Source organism: Diadema setosum, chromosome 20 (genome assembly GCF_964275005.1).
Source record: "Diadema setosum chromosome 20, eeDiaSeto1, whole genome shotgun sequence".
Classification (NCBI taxonomy): Eukaryota; Metazoa; Echinodermata; class Echinoidea; order Diadematoida; family Diadematidae; genus Diadema; species Diadema setosum.
In genome coordinates, this window is record NC_092704.1 from 11,477,245 (window position 1) to 11,495,993 (window position 18,749).

At 39.0% G+C, this 18,749-nt stretch overlaps 1 protein-coding gene across 1 annotated transcript in view; it reads right to left on the minus strand.

Annotated features, from left to right (window-relative positions):
• Positions 1 to 14,921, minus strand: part of LOC140243265 (polypeptide N-acetylgalactosaminyltransferase 13-like) — a 61,166-nt gene extending 46,245 nt beyond the window's left edge. Inside the window, exons 1-3 of the mRNA XM_072322934.1 lie at positions 14,631 to 14,921; positions 5,424 to 5,595; positions 3,345 to 3,511 (exon numbers count right to left, since the gene is read on the minus strand). Coding sequence (XP_072179035.1) covers positions 3,345 to 3,511; positions 5,424 to 5,595; positions 14,631 to 14,844 — 553 coding nt within the window. The 5' untranslated portion in view covers positions 14,845 to 14,921. The remainder of the gene's footprint in view (positions 1 to 3,344; positions 3,512 to 5,423; positions 5,596 to 14,630) is intronic.
• Between the last annotated feature and the right edge of the window lie 3,828 nt (positions 14,922 to 18,749).

Here is an 18,749-nt window from a genome sequence, read left to right on the forward strand (position 1 = left end):
CACTGCTTAGACTACACACTGACATTACTTGATGAATGGGAGATCTCAAGTTTGGTGCTAGCTCTAGTGTTAAAGGCTATCTTAACACTAGCACAGGTGATGAAATTGAGCTTGAAATAAGTCAGTATTAGCAGGTTGACCTAGAAATCATGACATATTTCTTGCAGAAGGTGTTGGGCTTAGTGTTCAATGACATCTGCTGAACTGAGCTCCACTGTTTGTGTAGGCAATTACATGCTTTTTCCACACTAGCTACCAGTAGCCTCCTGAGATTATCACATTTACGTGAATGAATGAATGAATGAATATATGAATATAGGAATGAATAAATGAATAAATGAATAAATGAATGAACTTGAATTAATCATCCAACGCAATGATAATCATTGTACATGTTTACAAATATGCAGTCACATGGAAACTTAAGCAAGGATAATAGGAACCGGAAAATAGCATGAATGCTACTTGAGTGTAGGTCCTTGCCATTCAAGCAGTTACAAAGTGTTTTTCTCATCTTGTTTTTTTTTTTAATGTGCAGTAATGTTTTACCACAATTATTGTTAGATAGTTATCAATAAGATATTCTAGTAATAAAAAATATAAAAATTAATAGAGCATTTTGTGATGAATCTGCTGACACAGCTGTACATATGTCATACACAATGTCTACTCTTAACAAAACAAAAAGTATTTACATTTATGAGATGAACACTACATGAGCATATTAACTTCAAATGATGATGTGTCATTTCGTGTTTGGTGTTGGTGTTTGTGTTAGCGTACATATCTGAGATTACATATAGGACAGATTCTCAGGCATCACTAGACAAAGCTGGATTTATATTTCTGGGCTCAAAGCCACCTGTTATCTCGAGATTGCGCTCAGAGTTTCCACAGCTCTCCCTATGGAAGATTATAAGTTTCATAGAGAGAACAAGATAATTCCTTTCTTTGTCGACCTTTTCTGGCTCGAGAAGACTAGATTTGATAATAGAGTACCAAGTGTGATGTCATAGCTATTTAACACCATGAAAACTGGTTCTAAACAACCTCACTTGGTTCTAGTGATTACGCATGCTTCTTCCAGTCCATGCTGCTATTACAAATACCGTCAACTCATCACTTCAGTACTCTAATATCTCATCTTCTAGAGTCTTCGAAAAGATGCAGTGGCTAGGTGTATTAAAAGGAACATAGCAAATGAGAAAAGCACTCTGAGAGTGCAGACCTCCACCAAGCAGCTCATTTCCACCACTACTGGTCTTGTTCTTCCATAGAGATCAGTGATTTCAACCCATGCATGTGGAAAATTGCCCAATTTCCCAATATAGAAGCCTTCTGTTTACAATACATCATCAACCCTCAGCTGCGCGGCACTCCTCGCCCGAGCAGAAACTACAGCACATACTTTGGTGAACGTATGCAAATCTCAACAAAATGCACAGCTTTTTGTTCATTGTTCCCTATAGTTCATTGGCCCTACCTGCTAGAATATTGAAAATCCTTCATAACACATATCCATTAAAACTCCCAGATCACTACCAAATCATCTGTTCCTGTGTCATTCTCAAACTTTCCAGTATAGGTCATCCAAATCAGTTCTCAACTTTTTGAATTATTTTTCACACAGACAAACAAACAAACAAACAAACAAACAAACACACAAACCAAAGCCAATGAAAACATTTAACCTCCTTCCTTGGCTAAAGGAAATTATGATTCTGGTATTGTTCTAAATGATGTTTGCATCAAGCAATCTCTGGGATTTGTGCAGTGCCTCTATCAGTAGCTTATTTGTCTGCTGCCTTTCTTAAAAAAAAAAAAAAAAAAAAAAAAGTTAGCAATTTCAGCTTTCTACTGGACTCTGTGACTAGGGTACGCACAGTGATTTTAATCACTTAGGCACACTTGGTGACTGCAATGAATCATTCATAGAGTCATTGGTGGAGGACAACCATAATTTCCTTCTTCAACACTGCTTTCCTATACTTCACCTTGTAAAGAGAGGTTTTACACCTCTGTTTCGATTTGTGAACAATTAAAATCAACGAACGCACAGGCAGTCTGGAGAAACAATGCATGAACAATGAATCAACAACAACAACAATAGCAACATTCTGACACATAATGACTTGGCAACACAAGAAATAATCATAATTAACAACTGTTGGTTATTACCATCTGGGCGCAACCAAGTAATAATTATGACTGATGGTATGGTCGCACTTTCCCAGCTAGAGCAGTCAATATACACTGGCAACGGCCAGTCACAGGGACAGCAGGGTTTATTACAGTTTGTTCATTAGAGATCCGCTATCGAAACTTGCTAGACTTAAGCACCAGCTCCTTACCTATATTTCAGGAACTTTAAGATCACGCAATACACTTTGCTTCTGAAGTCTGAATGTAAATATTGAACAGTCTCCTGGAAGAAAGGTAAGTGTACTTGTGAAACTGTATGCTCATCAAATGACAATGTATCTTTTGCAACTGCTCAGTTTGCTATTTAAATGACTTTAAATTGAAAGATGTTGAATCTTTCTTTTGTCTTTTCAGAACAATTAAGTCCAAGCTAGTCAAGTAACTTAAACCAAAACATGCAGTGCAAACAAACTACATGTAGTTTTCAGCACTGTTGAGAGCTACATAATCTTACTCCAGACAAAAGTGAGAATTAGCTGACATCTATATTTACACAATGCGTCTATGCTAGCCATTTATTTCTTGTTGGTATTAAGGCAAGTTTTACTCGCTGATACTATGAAAATACACTGTATGTACACCTAGCAAGAATTAATTGTTCAGTTCAGACACTGCTTCCCATTCACTGTGTTTCTGGCATACACCATTCTTGTGCAAATCACTGTTGTCCATATGTTGTTGCTAGCTGTGTTGATTATATGGACAATTCGCTAGCAGAACAAAAGACTGTCTTCTGTATACCTCACCAAGCAGATTTTAATACACAAGTTGACATAACGTGTATGGGAAAAACTGTCAACGTTGTGAGAATAAAATCCTTTGAGATTCAAGTCACTGACTCCACAGTACAAATCTCACAAGTGACTTACTCACATGAAGAGATGAAAAATTGCAAAATCATAACTTTTGTGAGTTTTAATACAAATTTTTGTGTACACTCACAGAAGAATCTGAGTTGATGGTCAGTCGACCATTTGGTTGACCTAGGGAGGTGGGAGGATAAAAAAGTTTTAAGAAACACAACAACATATAAAAACAAATAAACAAACTCGTAATTCACAATAAGCGTACATTTAGTTTCATTAATGATGTGAAATAATATCAGTTTGGGTACTATGGAATCGTAATTGATTATCCCATACCTTGATCGCTGGCATCATCTACCAGTATGATCTCTGCCAGGAGGTCGTGCGGCGACCGGTTAATGATGCTGTGGACATTCCTAAGGAGAGTGCTCCATGCCTCGTTGTGGTACACCAAGATGACGCTGGTAGTGGGAAGCTTCTTGGGATAGACTTTATTGGCACAGCTGGAGGGGAGACGGAAGGGTAGGGTGGTACAGGTAGATAGGAGAGCGGAGGAGGGCGGGCAGGGGAGGGGCAGGGGAGGGGCAGGGAAGGGACCGGGGAGGGACAGGGGAGGGACCAGGGAGGGGCAAGGAAGACAAAGGGCAAAGGGAGGGGAGGGAAAAGAAGGAAGGGAGGGGAGAGGGGAAGACCCCAAGAAGGGAGGGACAAAAGAGAGGAAGAGAGGGACAGAGGAGGGGAAGGGAGAGGGGGAAGGACAGAAGAGAGGAAGAGAGAGGAGAAGGGGAGAGGAAGGGGAAGAGAAGAAAGGGGAGGAAAGGGAGGGAAGGGGAGGGGAAGAGAAGGGGAGGGGAAGAGAAGGGGAGGGGAGGGGAAGAGAAGGGGAGGGAAGAGAAGAAGGGAAGGGAAGGGGAGGAGAAGGGAAGAGGTGGGGAAGAAAGGGGAAGGGAAGGGAAGAGAAGGGGAGGGGAAGGGACACTTGTTATTTATGCACCAATATTCCCTCTTTTGTGCGACAAGAAAGTGATTTTCAATGTTTACAAATACTAAGGCATTAATTCTTCAACATACAATGTATTAATCCATGTCTCTGTAACCTTGCGTGTATCTGTAATACAAAAGTCATTCTTGTCGGAGAGTACTATCATTCTCTATGTTGAGGAGGCTAAGGTTTAAACCAGTTCAACTGTGATTACCTTATATAAGCCTTGAGATCAAGGGATCAACAACAATAACAACAATAAATTAATTCCTAGGAGACCATACTGTAGTTTATGAAGATAATAAAAATTTGGTGTGCATAATGCAGCATTAGAACAGACAAAAAAAAAAAAAAAACCCAGAAACAATGAAACTGACAAACAACATGCAATGTATTGGAGAAAAATCTCTGTTGCTAATTACACAGTTCAAGAAAAATGAGATGTGACAGTTGATGTACTGTACATGTACACGTACTGCTGCATACAATGTACAATATGCCTTCATGAAATTGGATACAGTATCATCGTGTCAATCAGTAATTGGTGAAATCACAACAGTGCTGAGCTCAATGCAGCATGCATGGTTGATGAGCACATCTAAAAGGCATACCTCTCAGCATTCTACCACGGATGTGGTATCCTAGTGACGATTTACAATTTATACAGGTCGCTATTGACTGAGCAGAATCGACCAACACAATTGCACTTGACCTTCATGCCTGTATACATAGCGTCAAACATCAGTGTGTTTATTTCTTCTTCTCTTTAACCCCTCGAGTCCCGTGGCAATTTTGCTGCTCTTTGCATCAAATTGGCAATGCTGGATTTTATTACATATCCCATAGTGGAAAAAGATGAAATGGAAGTGGGTAACTTCATTAATCTGCACAAAATGAGATGTTTGTATGATCAGTGATCAATATCACCATCATCATTTTAGAAGAGGAATTTCAAAAGCATTATCATCATAAACGGAAATCATCATCTTCATTTCATTATACACGCCTTTGTATTTAATATCTATCACAGAAATCTCTTAGGTTCATGTTGAAGAAAACTTAATATACTGTAAACTAATAGCTCCAAGAAACATCTTTGCTCAATGAAATACATACCATCATCTCAGACTCTCTATCTTGCTCTCCCCAAGAGAAGTGTTTCAGAGTACTCTAGGCTCCCCTGTACTATACCACATTGTAGGTGACCATGATTTGATGAAGTGTATTCTTTGTGATGACAAGGGACTGTCATCCCCCTGCCCTTGAATATTTCACCTCCCCAGACAGCCATCCTCAGTCCTACAACCACGTATCATTAATTGACTTGACAAGGGTGAAGAGCAAGTCTGTGCTACAACAGCCATCTTTCTCCCTTACCCCCCTCCCCTGTAGTCTTTAGCCAGAGATAAACACTACATATATACGTGACTTACCCCCTCGGCCTGACGTCAGGCAGCGACCGGTTCAGCGCTATCCTGTCGCTGGCCATGAGGTTGAACTCGTTGATGTGCCATAACCGCTCAGACTCTGCCTTCTTCTCGGGTTCGATGATGACCGGCTTGCCCATCTCGCCTGGACCGTCCAGATTGACTGGTTTGGGTATATCTGACAAAAACATAGGAGAAGAAATTTGAAATTACTACAGTACATGTACCTGTCATGACAACTTGGAAGATTATAAAGGCTGATGGTTCAACTTCACAAAAAAAGCCCCCCCCCCTCTAGAAAAAACAAATAAACAAAAAACAGAACAACAAAATAAAAACAGAACTGAGAGAAATGGAGGATGGGGCCCTGAAGTTTATCTTTCACATTTTATAATTGCTCAGTGTTTCAATGATTATAGAGTGCCGAAGTGATGTCACAATGTTTTGTTACAGCTTGGGTTGGAACCAGGTATTAACTCTTGGGCCGGGTTAGGTTGTGTAACAGATGTTGTTTCCATGGCGGTGAATGGCTATGACATCATACTTTGGTACCCTTTTTTCAATTTCCAATAGGATTTTGTACACTGACACAGAAGTTTACTTTACTAATAGAGCCCTCTACTATGGAAAATACCCATTTAACTCTATAATAGCTCTACTATGGGTAAACTCTATAATAGCTCTACCCAGATACCCAGTGGATGTAAACTCTGAGAAGAAAAATAATAGTTAAGATAATTAAGGACAGATTCACTTGGTGTTGGTAAATAAGGTAAGAAAAATAAAGTCAACAGACTTGCAAAGAAGTACATTGTAATTCAAAATGCAAAGTCTGGTACAAGAAATGAAGTGTCAAAACACAAATGGAAGCATTGCATTCAGAAGGCATCCATTTCCAAAGTACAGGTAACAACTGGACACCACAGCAAATGGCTGACATACATTGTACTTGTGGTTTGAAAGTATTGCAAATTTTCCAAAAACCTGTACAATTTGCATTTTTTGTACTACATACAATCCTTTTAAATGTACTTCAATGGTATAATTACACAGTGAATTCACTTAATACTGCATGATACTGTCTTCTGAAAACAGTGAGAAATGGATAGCTTCAAATTCACTATTTGACATTTGTACACAGCACATGTATCTGAGAATTACAACAAAAATACCATAATTGAAACAGTTGTGGTGGCTGGGAAATGATGGACTTTAGTTTGTATGTGTACGTGCCAATGTTACAGTCACTGGCATGAATACGAGTTACAAATGTACATTGTACATGTACCTTTGAGAGCAGCAATCATGCTTTTTGTTTTTTTCCACGGGCACCCATACAAATTTTGCATACAGTCATTAGCAAGTGGTAATCAGATTGTTTTGTCCTTAAGTGCACATGCCTATATTTTAGAATTCCAACCCTGCCCAGGCTCTCCTGGTTAGTCTATCTGAAAGCCTTTTGCTGAAGTCTACAAAACCGCTATTACAGCTGATGATATCAACTCTCCACATCAAGCACTGGAGAATCGATGCCTTGGTTAAAAAATGGTACTACAAATGCAATACCCAGGAGAATGCTTGAAATATTAGAGCCTTTGTATCATGGAAGCATTGGATACACGTCCATGTACTACTAGTAGTTTGAGACAGATGCTCATCATTCTAATCTGCAAGATAATGCCTAAAAGAAATGATCAAATTTAATACCCTTGTAGCATGAAGGATCGTGTAGTGTAAACACAGAGTAACAGAATTGAGACATATTGTAATAACAACATGATATTTGATACGCACTGAGAGATCACATTTCAGGCATTAACCCATTGGGGACTTGGGGGGGGGGGGGGATAGAAGATAACCTGATAAAACGAAGGTGGACCTTCTCCAAATCTTGGCCAGTTCAGATTCTGAATGTTTTTGACTGGGTTTATCCTACCGCACATGGCAGCCTGTGCTTTCTTTGCAGCTTGGTGGCGATACCCGAGAATTTGCACACCTGAAATATTCTCCGGGTATCGCCAACAAGCCGCAAAGAAAGCACAGGCGTAAAAACGTTGTGTGCAAGACTGCCGTGTGCTGTATTAGAGGGAGGACAAAACCCAATCAAAAGCGTTCAGAATCTGAACTAAATCTTGGCCTGCAGTCCATCTTCCAGATACCACAAGGGACAACTCAAGCCCTGTGTCTTTCTTCTGCCTGACCCAAGCTACAGGCAGGATCAGTTGACCTTTGACTGAGGTCAGTTGAAGTATACATGACCCCACCCCCTCTCTCCTTTCTCCCCTAAAGACACTCTCTCCCCTTGTCTTCACTTTCCACTGATGAGTTTATTTTGATGGCATATCCCCATTTCTGTCACCCTGTCACAAGCAATAATATGGGATGGTACACATGAAAACTTACACTAGAGCTGTACATAGTACATGTAAATACAGGTTTAAACTGCAATTTAACAAATCAGTTTTCTCCTGAAGCTCCATACATGTTGCAGAACTGAACTGATAGAATTAAGAACAACTCCTTAGTGAACACTATTGCAATTGCATGGATCCTGCAAAACCTTGGCAAAAACCTGTCAAGTTTGGCCAACTCTATTTTTGACAATAGTTACAGTACTGTACAGGTTGCATAATTGTATGTTATATGTTCAGTTCCTCATAATGCTCAATTGCATGTCTGGTTGATGCCATTTGCTGAATATTTCTAGTCACCTTGGGTTAACCACAAGCCATCAACATCATTTACCTGTACACTAGTGAACATCGTACAGTAGGCTAGGCATGTGCTAAAGGAGGACCAATTCACCAGGTTAGCACCCTGCTCTTTGCGATGAATAAATGAAGTGGGACCTTTAGATACATGAGTTGTGACTCCCTCAAAAAGTGCACAGGACCTCCATTTCATGTCCTACTGCATCTGAGGGGCAAAGTATTTTTGCCTCATTCTAGAGGGGACAGCATGATTACATACAACATTGCTCAGCTACACTTGATGGGACTCACACTGTACAGTCAGTGGATTGTGAGGCAGTTGTGCTACTACTGACTGAGCCACGTCACTGACTTACTACTGTATGCGCAACTGTGTGGTACGTGTACAGTACCAAACTCTCTAAACGGGGGTACAGTACAGGTAGGCCTACACTGTATCAAGTGGCTGGGGTCAGCAAAGTTTTGAAAACACAAATATAACCCTTGTGTGCAAATTATGTTTCCATATCATTGATACAAACCAACGTTGTATTGAAACTACATTTACAGAACAGGACTATACATGTATACAATTGTATGACTGCCTCTTATGAAAACAAAATTACATGTACATGTACAATGTAGGTCATGCCTGCAAAATAGAATAGTACATTGAACCCAATTTAGCACAGTAATGCTTATCATGGTCTGCAGGTGAATCACATGGAAATTGCATCAGTCTGCAATAAAGGCCACCTACGGAAGTGTACAGCATCTACATCATGTATGATACAACTGAAGTGACATAAATGTGTGATAAAAATGGAGGCATAAATTTACAATCTGTGGATTATACTACCAAAAAAAAAAAAACAACTGCATAAAATATATATGGTACAGTGTAAAGCAACTTAATGCAGAGGTCATTACAGCACAAAAACATAAATTACTGTACAGTGTACAATGAAAACAGTTGTATGTTGTCACTGAGGTTTTACTGCTCACATATAATATTTGATACATGTACATGTATATCCTCACTATTTTGGATGGACACAAATGAATCATCTGGCTACTGACTAATATGGAAAAGCACATCTTTCACCCTTTCTCTTTTTCTCAGTCTGTCAATCTTTTGACCCTCTTTCTTCAATACAACAAAAAAAAAAAAGAAAAAAAAGAGGAAAAATAGGCAAAGTTTCAAGTATTAGTAATCAAAGACATTACCGGTATTATGTGCTTTAACCCGTTCAATACTGAATTCTTAAGTCCACATAGACTTACCACACAGGTAACCAGGTTCCTGTAGAGAATGGGTTAACATTATCTGCCACAATGAGACATGTACAACCATGTATAATGGCTAATGCACGATTGGATATAGACTCTGTCTGTAAGACATTCAGTCATGAATCAAGTGTGCAGGCATTGAACAGGTCTGTGAAATTGAAATCACTTCTTGCAGTCTGCACCCAAATACTGTCCCAAATGCTCCTCGAAACAAACTGATATCGAGTCGAATCAAGAGTAAAATAAAACATTAATGGCTAATGCTCCTAAAGATAGTTGTGTGCTTTATAGAGAGAAAGAGAGAAACAAAAAAAAAAAGAAGACTAGACTCGGAATTTGTCAAGACTGACAAATTAGGTGATCCTATTTTTTTTTTTTTTATAATCAATGATTCGAGTCCTGATCGCAATAGGCATGACCATATAGGTTTCATCTGTGTTTAGAGACATTGGCCGTGTGATATTTGGATTCTCATTTCCAAAAGAGAGTCAGGTCTACCATCTTTGGTACCAAATTCGGTATAAACCAGGGAGGTACCTCCCTGGTATAAACTATAACGAAGATACAGAATGAAGTACATTTGACCATTGACCCAACTTTGCACAGCCAAGATGGCATCTGAGCAAAAAGTGGTTATTTTGTGAAATGATTCTTGTAACATGGTCTTTGCGTGTGCAAAATATTGGAAAGATAGGACATGTATTCACCAAGATACAGGTTGAAACATTTATGACCTTTGACCCTAATTTACATACCCAAGATGGTGTCTGATCAAGTACTGTAGTTGTTATTTTATGAAATAATGTACAGTGTACGTGACATAAACTAAACATGTGCAAAATATGGGGGTGATAGGGGCTGTTTTTCTAGAGTTATTGCAAAGAAAGTTGCAGAAAGAAAGAAATGTCTCAATACATCGAAGATAAGTTTGATTTCAACCAAGTTTTTTGACGTGATCTCGGCGTCGTATGAAAAGATGGAGCGAATAGCGACGATAGCCCAAAGTCTCAGCTACAACATATTAAAATCTGGGAGAAATTCACCGAGGAGTAAGTGAGCTAGTGCTCGATAAAGACCGTCATGTCAATTTTCATTTCCAGAAAAATTCCCTCCCATAGAGATAACACGTAAACTGGTTAAATTTGACAAGGTTACATTATATCCATTTTCACGAGGTGAAGACATCATCCGATTAAAATTTTGATGAACAAAACTTAAAGGGTATTAAATTGGCTACAACATACTAAAATCTGGAAGAAATTCACCGAAGGGTAAGTGAGCTAGTCGTCGATAAAGACAATCATGTCAATTTTCACATCTAGAAAAATCCCCTCCCATACAGATAACACGTCATAACGAAGATACAGGAAGAAGTACATATGACCTTTGACCCCACTTTGCACAGCCAAGATGGCATCTGAGCAAAAAGTGGTTATTTTAAATGATCCTTGTAACATGGTCTTTACGTGTGCAAAATATGGTAAAGATAGGACATGTATTCACCAAGATACAGGATAAAACATTTATGACCTTTGACCCTAATTTACATACCCAAGATGGTGTCTGATCAAGTAGTTGTTATTTTATGAAATAATGTACGTGACATGAACTAAACATGTGCAAAATATGGGATTGATAACCATTGTTGTTCTTCATCTATTGCACAGAATGTAGTAGAAAGAAAGAAAAATAAAGAAAAAATTATGTTATTTTATAGAAATTTGAAGGAGAAGCATTAAAAAATCAGAAAAAGATAAAGTTAGGAAGGGAGATTAAGACTAAATACAGAAAAAGAAGAAAAAAAGAGTTAAAAAAAAAAATAAAAAAAAATATTGGCAAGGGTGAGGCTCGAACCAGGGACCTTAAGATTACGAGTCGGATGCGCTATGCAATGACCTATTTCATGCTCCATAGGCCCTGTGTATTAATCAAAATGACGCTGCATCGAAGCCACGTGCCATTTTCAACCAAGTTTTTCGACGTGATGCCGACGTCGTATGAAAAAATGGAGGGCACACTTACGATAGCCCAAAGTCTCAGCTACAACATACTAAAATCTGGGAAAAATTCACTGAAGCATAAGTGAGCTAATGCTCGAAAAAGATAGTCATGTCAATTTTCACTGCCAGAAAAACTGCTCTCCCATAGAGATAACACGTAAACTGGTCAAATTTGACAAGATTACTTTTAATCCATTTTTACGAGGTGATGCCGCCATCCAATCAAAATGTTGTAATTACATTAATGAAAGAACATTTAATAAGCTACAACATACTGAAATCTGGGTGAAAATTGGCAAAGAATAAGTGAGATACGCCCAAGTAAACTTGAAAATTGATGACGTCATTTTGAAAATTTACTTTTTTTACTCTATTAAGAAATTTGATATCTTTTAATCACTTTTTCAGTATCGCCAACCCATAAACTGACATGTACAACTCATCAGCTTTCAGAATATGTAAAGAAAATTGGGGGTCACCGTCCATCCTGATGAGTAAAATCGGATTTAAAATTGGCGGTTTTTTGGCATTGTTGTACTGAATATCGCCATTGACGCGCGCGCGGAATTTCAACTTTGACAGTCCCGTATGACGTCATATTGAGTCGGATTGACTTGAAACTTGCTAGAAATATTCCTTGACTTTTCAGACATCCGATAAATGTAAAAAATCGGGAAATTTCCATTGCATATGAGCTGTACGTGCGTATATGTGCGCGCGCGTACGCGTCCGTCCAATTTTTTCAATTTTTCAAAAAATGCTCCAAATGGTCTGAAACGTATGCAAAAAAAATTTGAGCTTGATTGGAGCATACAAATATTTTAACGCGCGCGTACGCGCACGTCTTAACGATGCGAGGAATTCTGAAAATATGAGTAGAATTCCCTTGAATTGAAATTTATGTGACGTAAATTTCATTGAGAAATTCCACTCCATTAATGAGATATGATTGAAAATGTGTTTTCATATAATGACGTCATAGTGACGTCACGGTCGACTGATCACTTGACCCGTCACCGATTTTACTTGACCCGTCGTCTTTGGGACATGATACACATATGGTATAAGTTTGACATTCATAGGCAATGCACTTTCTGAGCTTATCTCTACACAACTTTTGCGGAGAAATAAAGAAGAAGAAAAAGAAAAACAAAGAATCAGTACAGATACAGAAGGTGATCCGAGAGGATTCTCGGATCACCTATAAAAGATATAATAATAGAGAGCTCTACAACTTTCTTGGAACCATGAAGGAGAGTGGGGCAATTACAACATAGCTACTGAGTGAGACTCTGACTGTTCTAAAACACTAAGGCCCTAATTCACAAAGGTGGTACAATTGAAACTATGGTTTAAGCCATGGTGTATTCAAATGTTGATTAAATGCAAAGTCCATAATTTGGATCTTACAACCTCCAGAACCTCAAGAAGATTCATTTGCTTTTATGGCACAAGTTCAAGACATGGGCAAACAAATTACAGCATACGTGTACATTGTAATTTCCAAACAGGGTACTTGGGGTATTACTAAAAAAGCTTTATAGACCGGGAAATTTCCATTGCATATGAGCTGTACGTGCGTATATGTGCGCGCGCGTACGCGTCCGTCCAATTTTTTCAATTTTTCAAAAAATGCTCCAAATGGTCTGAAACGTATGCAAAAAAAATTTGAGCTTGATTGGAGCATACAAATATTTTAACGCGCGCGTACGCGCACGTCTTAACGATGCAAGGAATTCTGAAAATATGAGTAGAATTCCCTTGAATTGAAATTTATGTGACGTAAATTTCATTGAGAAATTCCACTCCATTAATGAGATATGATTGAAAATGTGTTTTCATATAATGACGTCATAGTGACGTCACGGTCGACTGATCACTTGACCCGTCACCGATTTTACTTGACCCGTCGTCTTTGGGACATGATACACATATGGTATAAGTTTGACATTCATAGGCAATGCACTTTCTGAGCTTATCTCTACACAACTTTTGCGGAGAAATAAAGAAGAAGAAAAAGAAAAACAAAGAATCAGTACAGATACAGAAGGTGATCCGAGAGGATTCTCGGATCACCTATAAAAGATATAATAATAGAGAGCTCTACAACTTTCTTGGAACCATGAAGGAGAGTGGGGCAATTACAACATAGCTACTGAGTGAGACTCTGACTGTTCTAAAACACTAAGGCCCTAATTCACAAAGGTGGTACAATTGAAACTATGGTTTAAGCCATGGTGTATTCAAATGTTGATTAAATGCAAAGTCCATAATTTGGATCTTACAACCTCCAGAACCTCAAGAAGATTCATTTGCTTTTATGGCACAAGTTCAAGACATGGGCAAACAAATTACAGCATACGTGTACATTGTAATTTCCAAACAGGGTACTTGGGGTATTACTAAAAAAGCTTTATAGACCTTTTGTACCTGAATGCATTTATCGTAGAGGAGTTTCAATGTCAGTTTTACTGTGAACATTGTGATAGACATATCATCATGAAAAATTCCACGATCAGCTACTAATGGCCAATTGTGGCGTGCGCAACTGATTAAACAAGACAGCACTTGGAAACCCTGCATTTTGCACACAAGGCAGTAAAGATCAATGTGCCTTGGAAATGCCATGATATTTTGAGTTGTTCCTCTCTAGCCAATGTCCCTACTAAAACGCAGAAATTACACTTTCTCATCAATTTTAATACAAAATTTAGCAGTAGTACTGGGCCCCGTCTTATAAAGCCTTCAAATCAATCACAAGTCCCCAAATCAATCGCAACTTGCATTGCAGCTCACAATAAACTTGTGATTGATTTCTATCACAAGTCTTTATAAGACAGGCCCCTGGTCAGTAATACTGTGTAGTAGGCACACAACTGCTGCACTTTTGCTGTTGGAATGGTATTGGTAGTAGCAATCATAAGAGAGATTTAGAAAAACAGGAGTGGAATGAATGATATTATCATCAATATATTCTAATGCGATACCCATAATAAAGCAGCATTTAATAATATCAGATGAGCATCATACTCATTGGAAATTAAGCAGTTCAAGGTACAACCAATATAGTGCAGTGCAAATTAATAGCCTTCTGAAGAAAAAAACAAAAACGACAAAAACACATTCGATGTAGATCTCATCCTGATGACATGATCTATGGTCTGCACAAGACAAACTGATTTCTACTTTGGTGCTAAAAGCGGTCTTTTTCCACACAGCATCTTCTTCCTTACCAATTTGCTTCCTCTCCTCGGGTAGTTTATTAATCCACTCGTTTGCTCGGTCGATCATCCTTTTTATGGCCCCTGCTCCCCCGTTCTCCTCCGTCTTTTGGCACGTGGGTCCTATACATGGCGCCGTGTAGTAGAGCAATAACACAAAGTCCACAAATATCCAAAAGAGCGAGGTGGCTATGATTATTTTACACTGTCTTCTCTTTGGCAACATGTTTGGTTTAATATCTAGTTCTTTCAGTCCTCGGTTGCACCGCTTCCTTCTGTACTTCCTCGAAAAGGATTCCTTCTCTCGGCAATCGCTCCCTTTCTCGTCTCTGTTCACCGCGTCATTGGTAGAAGCGTGTCCCCGTCATAGGTGAATCTGCAAAGAAGAGCAAAATGGGTGTAACTTAAGGCATCAATTCAATGTTGTTTCTGTTATCTAAGGTATCAACACATGGTGATGGGTTGGCAAAATAGGTTTCAACCATTCACCCGAAACTCATTTAAAACTGCTTTGACCCTGCCAAAGTTTCATTTGGGCATTTGTTTAAACTCGTAACAGGCCACATAGGTGCTCTCACCTCGAACACGGTACCATGAAGGACTTACTCACTCATAGCAGAGAGCACCATTCATAGAGGTGCCACGTTTTACTCAGAAACTGCATTCGGTCAAGGTCATATCTGTGCCCATTGATCTTGACAGATTGTACATACATGTATTTAAATATGTACATTACGCATGACTGCTTCTATTGTTCAGGTAACCCATCTGTGTTCCATGTTTACTTGCTACGTAGTGTCATGTCACTCCATGCTGAAGTTGATGTGGATAAACTGAACTATCACAAAAACGAAATGGTACAGGTTTCCCTAAATTCTAAAATGAAATCAGAAAGTAGTGGGATTTTCATGTTTTGCAGTAGTTTCATGACAGAGTACTGAAACATCAAAGTAGATGAGGTAATATCACAGACATGTGTATGAATGAGCATTGAATTTACACGAGAAAGAAAAAAAAAATCAGATTATCTGGTAAGTTGTCTGATGCTAGAGACTGTTGTTGCAGTAAAATACTCTATAATGTGCCCAGTGGTATACAAACCATGGTATCATGACATTACAGGAGAAAGAGTTGTACAATGTACTGTAGTTATTCACAACAGCCATGATTTGTTTCATTGAGCTTTATAGCTCCATGGCGTGATTGTCTTGTTTAGGAACTACATACATGTAGTATATTAGGACTATAAAACAGGAGAATTTGTGAGAAAGTGCCAACAAAAAATCCCATGATTTGCTTATTGTGGTTGTTTTAATGTAACCTAGAGCAACCTTATATTTTCTTTATACTTTTCCCCTGTTCTCTTTGCTAATGAGCAGTACATTGTAGAAACAAAATAAGCATTCATACAATAAAACACTAAACATGTACTACTCTGAGATGTTAAAGTATTCTACTATTAAACTGTTCGAGACCTTGACCAATCTTTAGCAACTCTCAATCGCATCAAAAATCCTTTTTGCTGAATTCACTTTATTCCATGGTACACGTACACTTCTACAGCTCTTATCCAGCCTGTCGTGGCTCGTTTCAACAATGTCCCCCATGAACGTGAAGAACTGCTCAAGAGTTCGAGCACCAGTGCAATCACGAGTACGATAACAGAGCAGTCCCACACTCACGAAGATTGCTAGTAAATGACTGCCATGATGAGTGAAGCCTGTTCTCTCAGGGTGTGCAACACATTGTCTCGAAAATCACCTGCTAGTTTGTGGTTTATCGCGGTGCTGCCTGATGTAACCACCACAATGAATACCTTACACCTGTACAATGTAGTGCCTTCCTCATACCAAGTCATATATATTGGCATGGCATAATATCACTTTCAATTCTTTCATTCTGGTTTAAAAAAAAATATATCCATTCCCACATTGATAGGGTTATTGCCACTGCAAAAGCTCTCTACATACTCTTCAGCAATGAGAGGTACAGTATCATTAAATTCTAAAATGTTCAAGGTACTATCCAGTGTAACCTCTCATCTTTCTCTAATTTTTGCCATTGATTTTTGGCAGAAGAGGGTAAATTTTCTCCTTCAACAGCTTAGTAAATGCAAGCACCCATATGATCTTAAAACAATCTATGGGTAAAGGCAATGGTGTGTGTGTGTGGGGGGGGGGGAGGGGGAGTTCATGAAACTGAAAGCCAATGTGTGCCTGAGAGGACAACAACCAAAAGAAAAAAATAAAAATAACGTTCAGAGAGGCCTTCATAATCCACTCAGTGTGCATACAGTGTAGTACAGATCTGAGAATTCTATACTGTGGTACTCAAATACCCCTACTCCAATGCAAATAATTTCTAGATAGCAAGGAAGGATATCTCTAGACTTGAAGCGATTGTAGTTTCGCATCCAGATAATGAAGATGCACTTACAGCCCCGTCCCACACAAGCACACACAAGGCAGTAAGATGGACATTCTAAATACAAGTACCTGTATATGGGGGGAGGGGGGGGGGGAGCGATGGTTCCCCCCCCCCCCCCCCCCCCCATGACAACTAAAAGAGCACACATGCCCATAAATTTCACAAATTCACAAGCATACCTACTCGGTATAATTGAAAGTACTTTTCCCTTTCATCTTTTATGAAAACATCTTGTCATATATTTCATTTCTTTTTCTGTTTTACATGCACATGTATTTACACATGAAATATTTGCCCCAAAAGGAAGACTACGGTATCCTAAATATCTCTGCAGGGACGTCTCTGCCCCTGCTGCTCCACTTCTGTGTTCTGCTCTTGCCCTGTGTAGATAAGCAGGACATACTCAAATCAGCTCTCCATGTACGTTTTCCTGGAAGAGGTTTGCAATTTATCAAACATGTGTGGCTGATACATTGTAGTTCTAAACGAGACATGAGAATTAGATCTAGTGTCTATAGATCCCATCCGACAATCTTAGTATACAAATTTGTTGGCACACGATGGGTACATTCAGGATTGGGGTTTCACTTTGAAGAGCCCATTACTGTCAGTAGAAAACAAAGGTAATATCACCATTTTTCATGGGCGATTGCATTTTACCCTCATTGCAGTCAATATTGAAAATGTACATCTATGCATAGTTTTGGTGTCAGTGACACAGCGCTATCTTACTAATGTAGTGGAGAGAACAATATGTTATCAGGAATGACTGTGGTTGCTACTACCATAAAGGTATATTTCATCAGATGTTTTGTTGAAGACCCTAATGCTCCATTGCCCCACCAATAATGACATCATCGCGCACTGCTTCTATCTAAAAGTAAAAGTACATGATACCTACAGCGTACCTGTGAGATTCCTCAACAGTATCACATTGACCACAACTTCTCGCCTCCCTAGTTCCATTTTTGTTTAAACTTTTGATCCAAAATAGAAAACAAAATATATAATCTGTCTAGTTTTAATTTACGGAAAGAATATCTGTCTACTATATGTATGCTGACCAAAGAAGGGCACTTCTTACTCATAGAAGGGTAGTGCAACATTTTCTTTGACACAGAAAAGCATGCAGTCAGCATGAGGTGTACTGAGTGCGGCGTCCAAAATTTGTCGGACGGTTTGAGCCGAAAGCAACCCGTTCACAAGATGTCCAAAAATAGATGAGGAAGCACACAACCTATCATGTGTCATCCTTTCCACGTTTCCAGCTGTGTGGATCACTCTTCATTAAGTGTAGTTAATGCAAGATATGTTTTACATGGATTTTACACTTAGGGTGACTTGAGGACATACAGTTGAACCTCTCGTATCCGGACAAGTCGGGACCGGGGCTCATCCGGATAAGGGATTTGGCCGGATACGGGAGACTCAATGCTTTATACATGTACATATACATACACATGTACTGATGTAGCCCATTGTAGTACCACATGTAGTAATGTGTATACTGCAACCTTTTCATTGATTACACTCAGTAACAGACCCCAAAATAGGGGTGTATGTTAATGTTGGAAGTAATATGTAATTCATGTGTGTTTGTGTAGGAGTTCTCAAGGAGTTGGGAATCCCCCTTTCCTCCCGTAATTATAAAAAAAAAAAAAAAATCACGGCGAGATTGCGTCCGTATAATAGAGAGATCCGGAC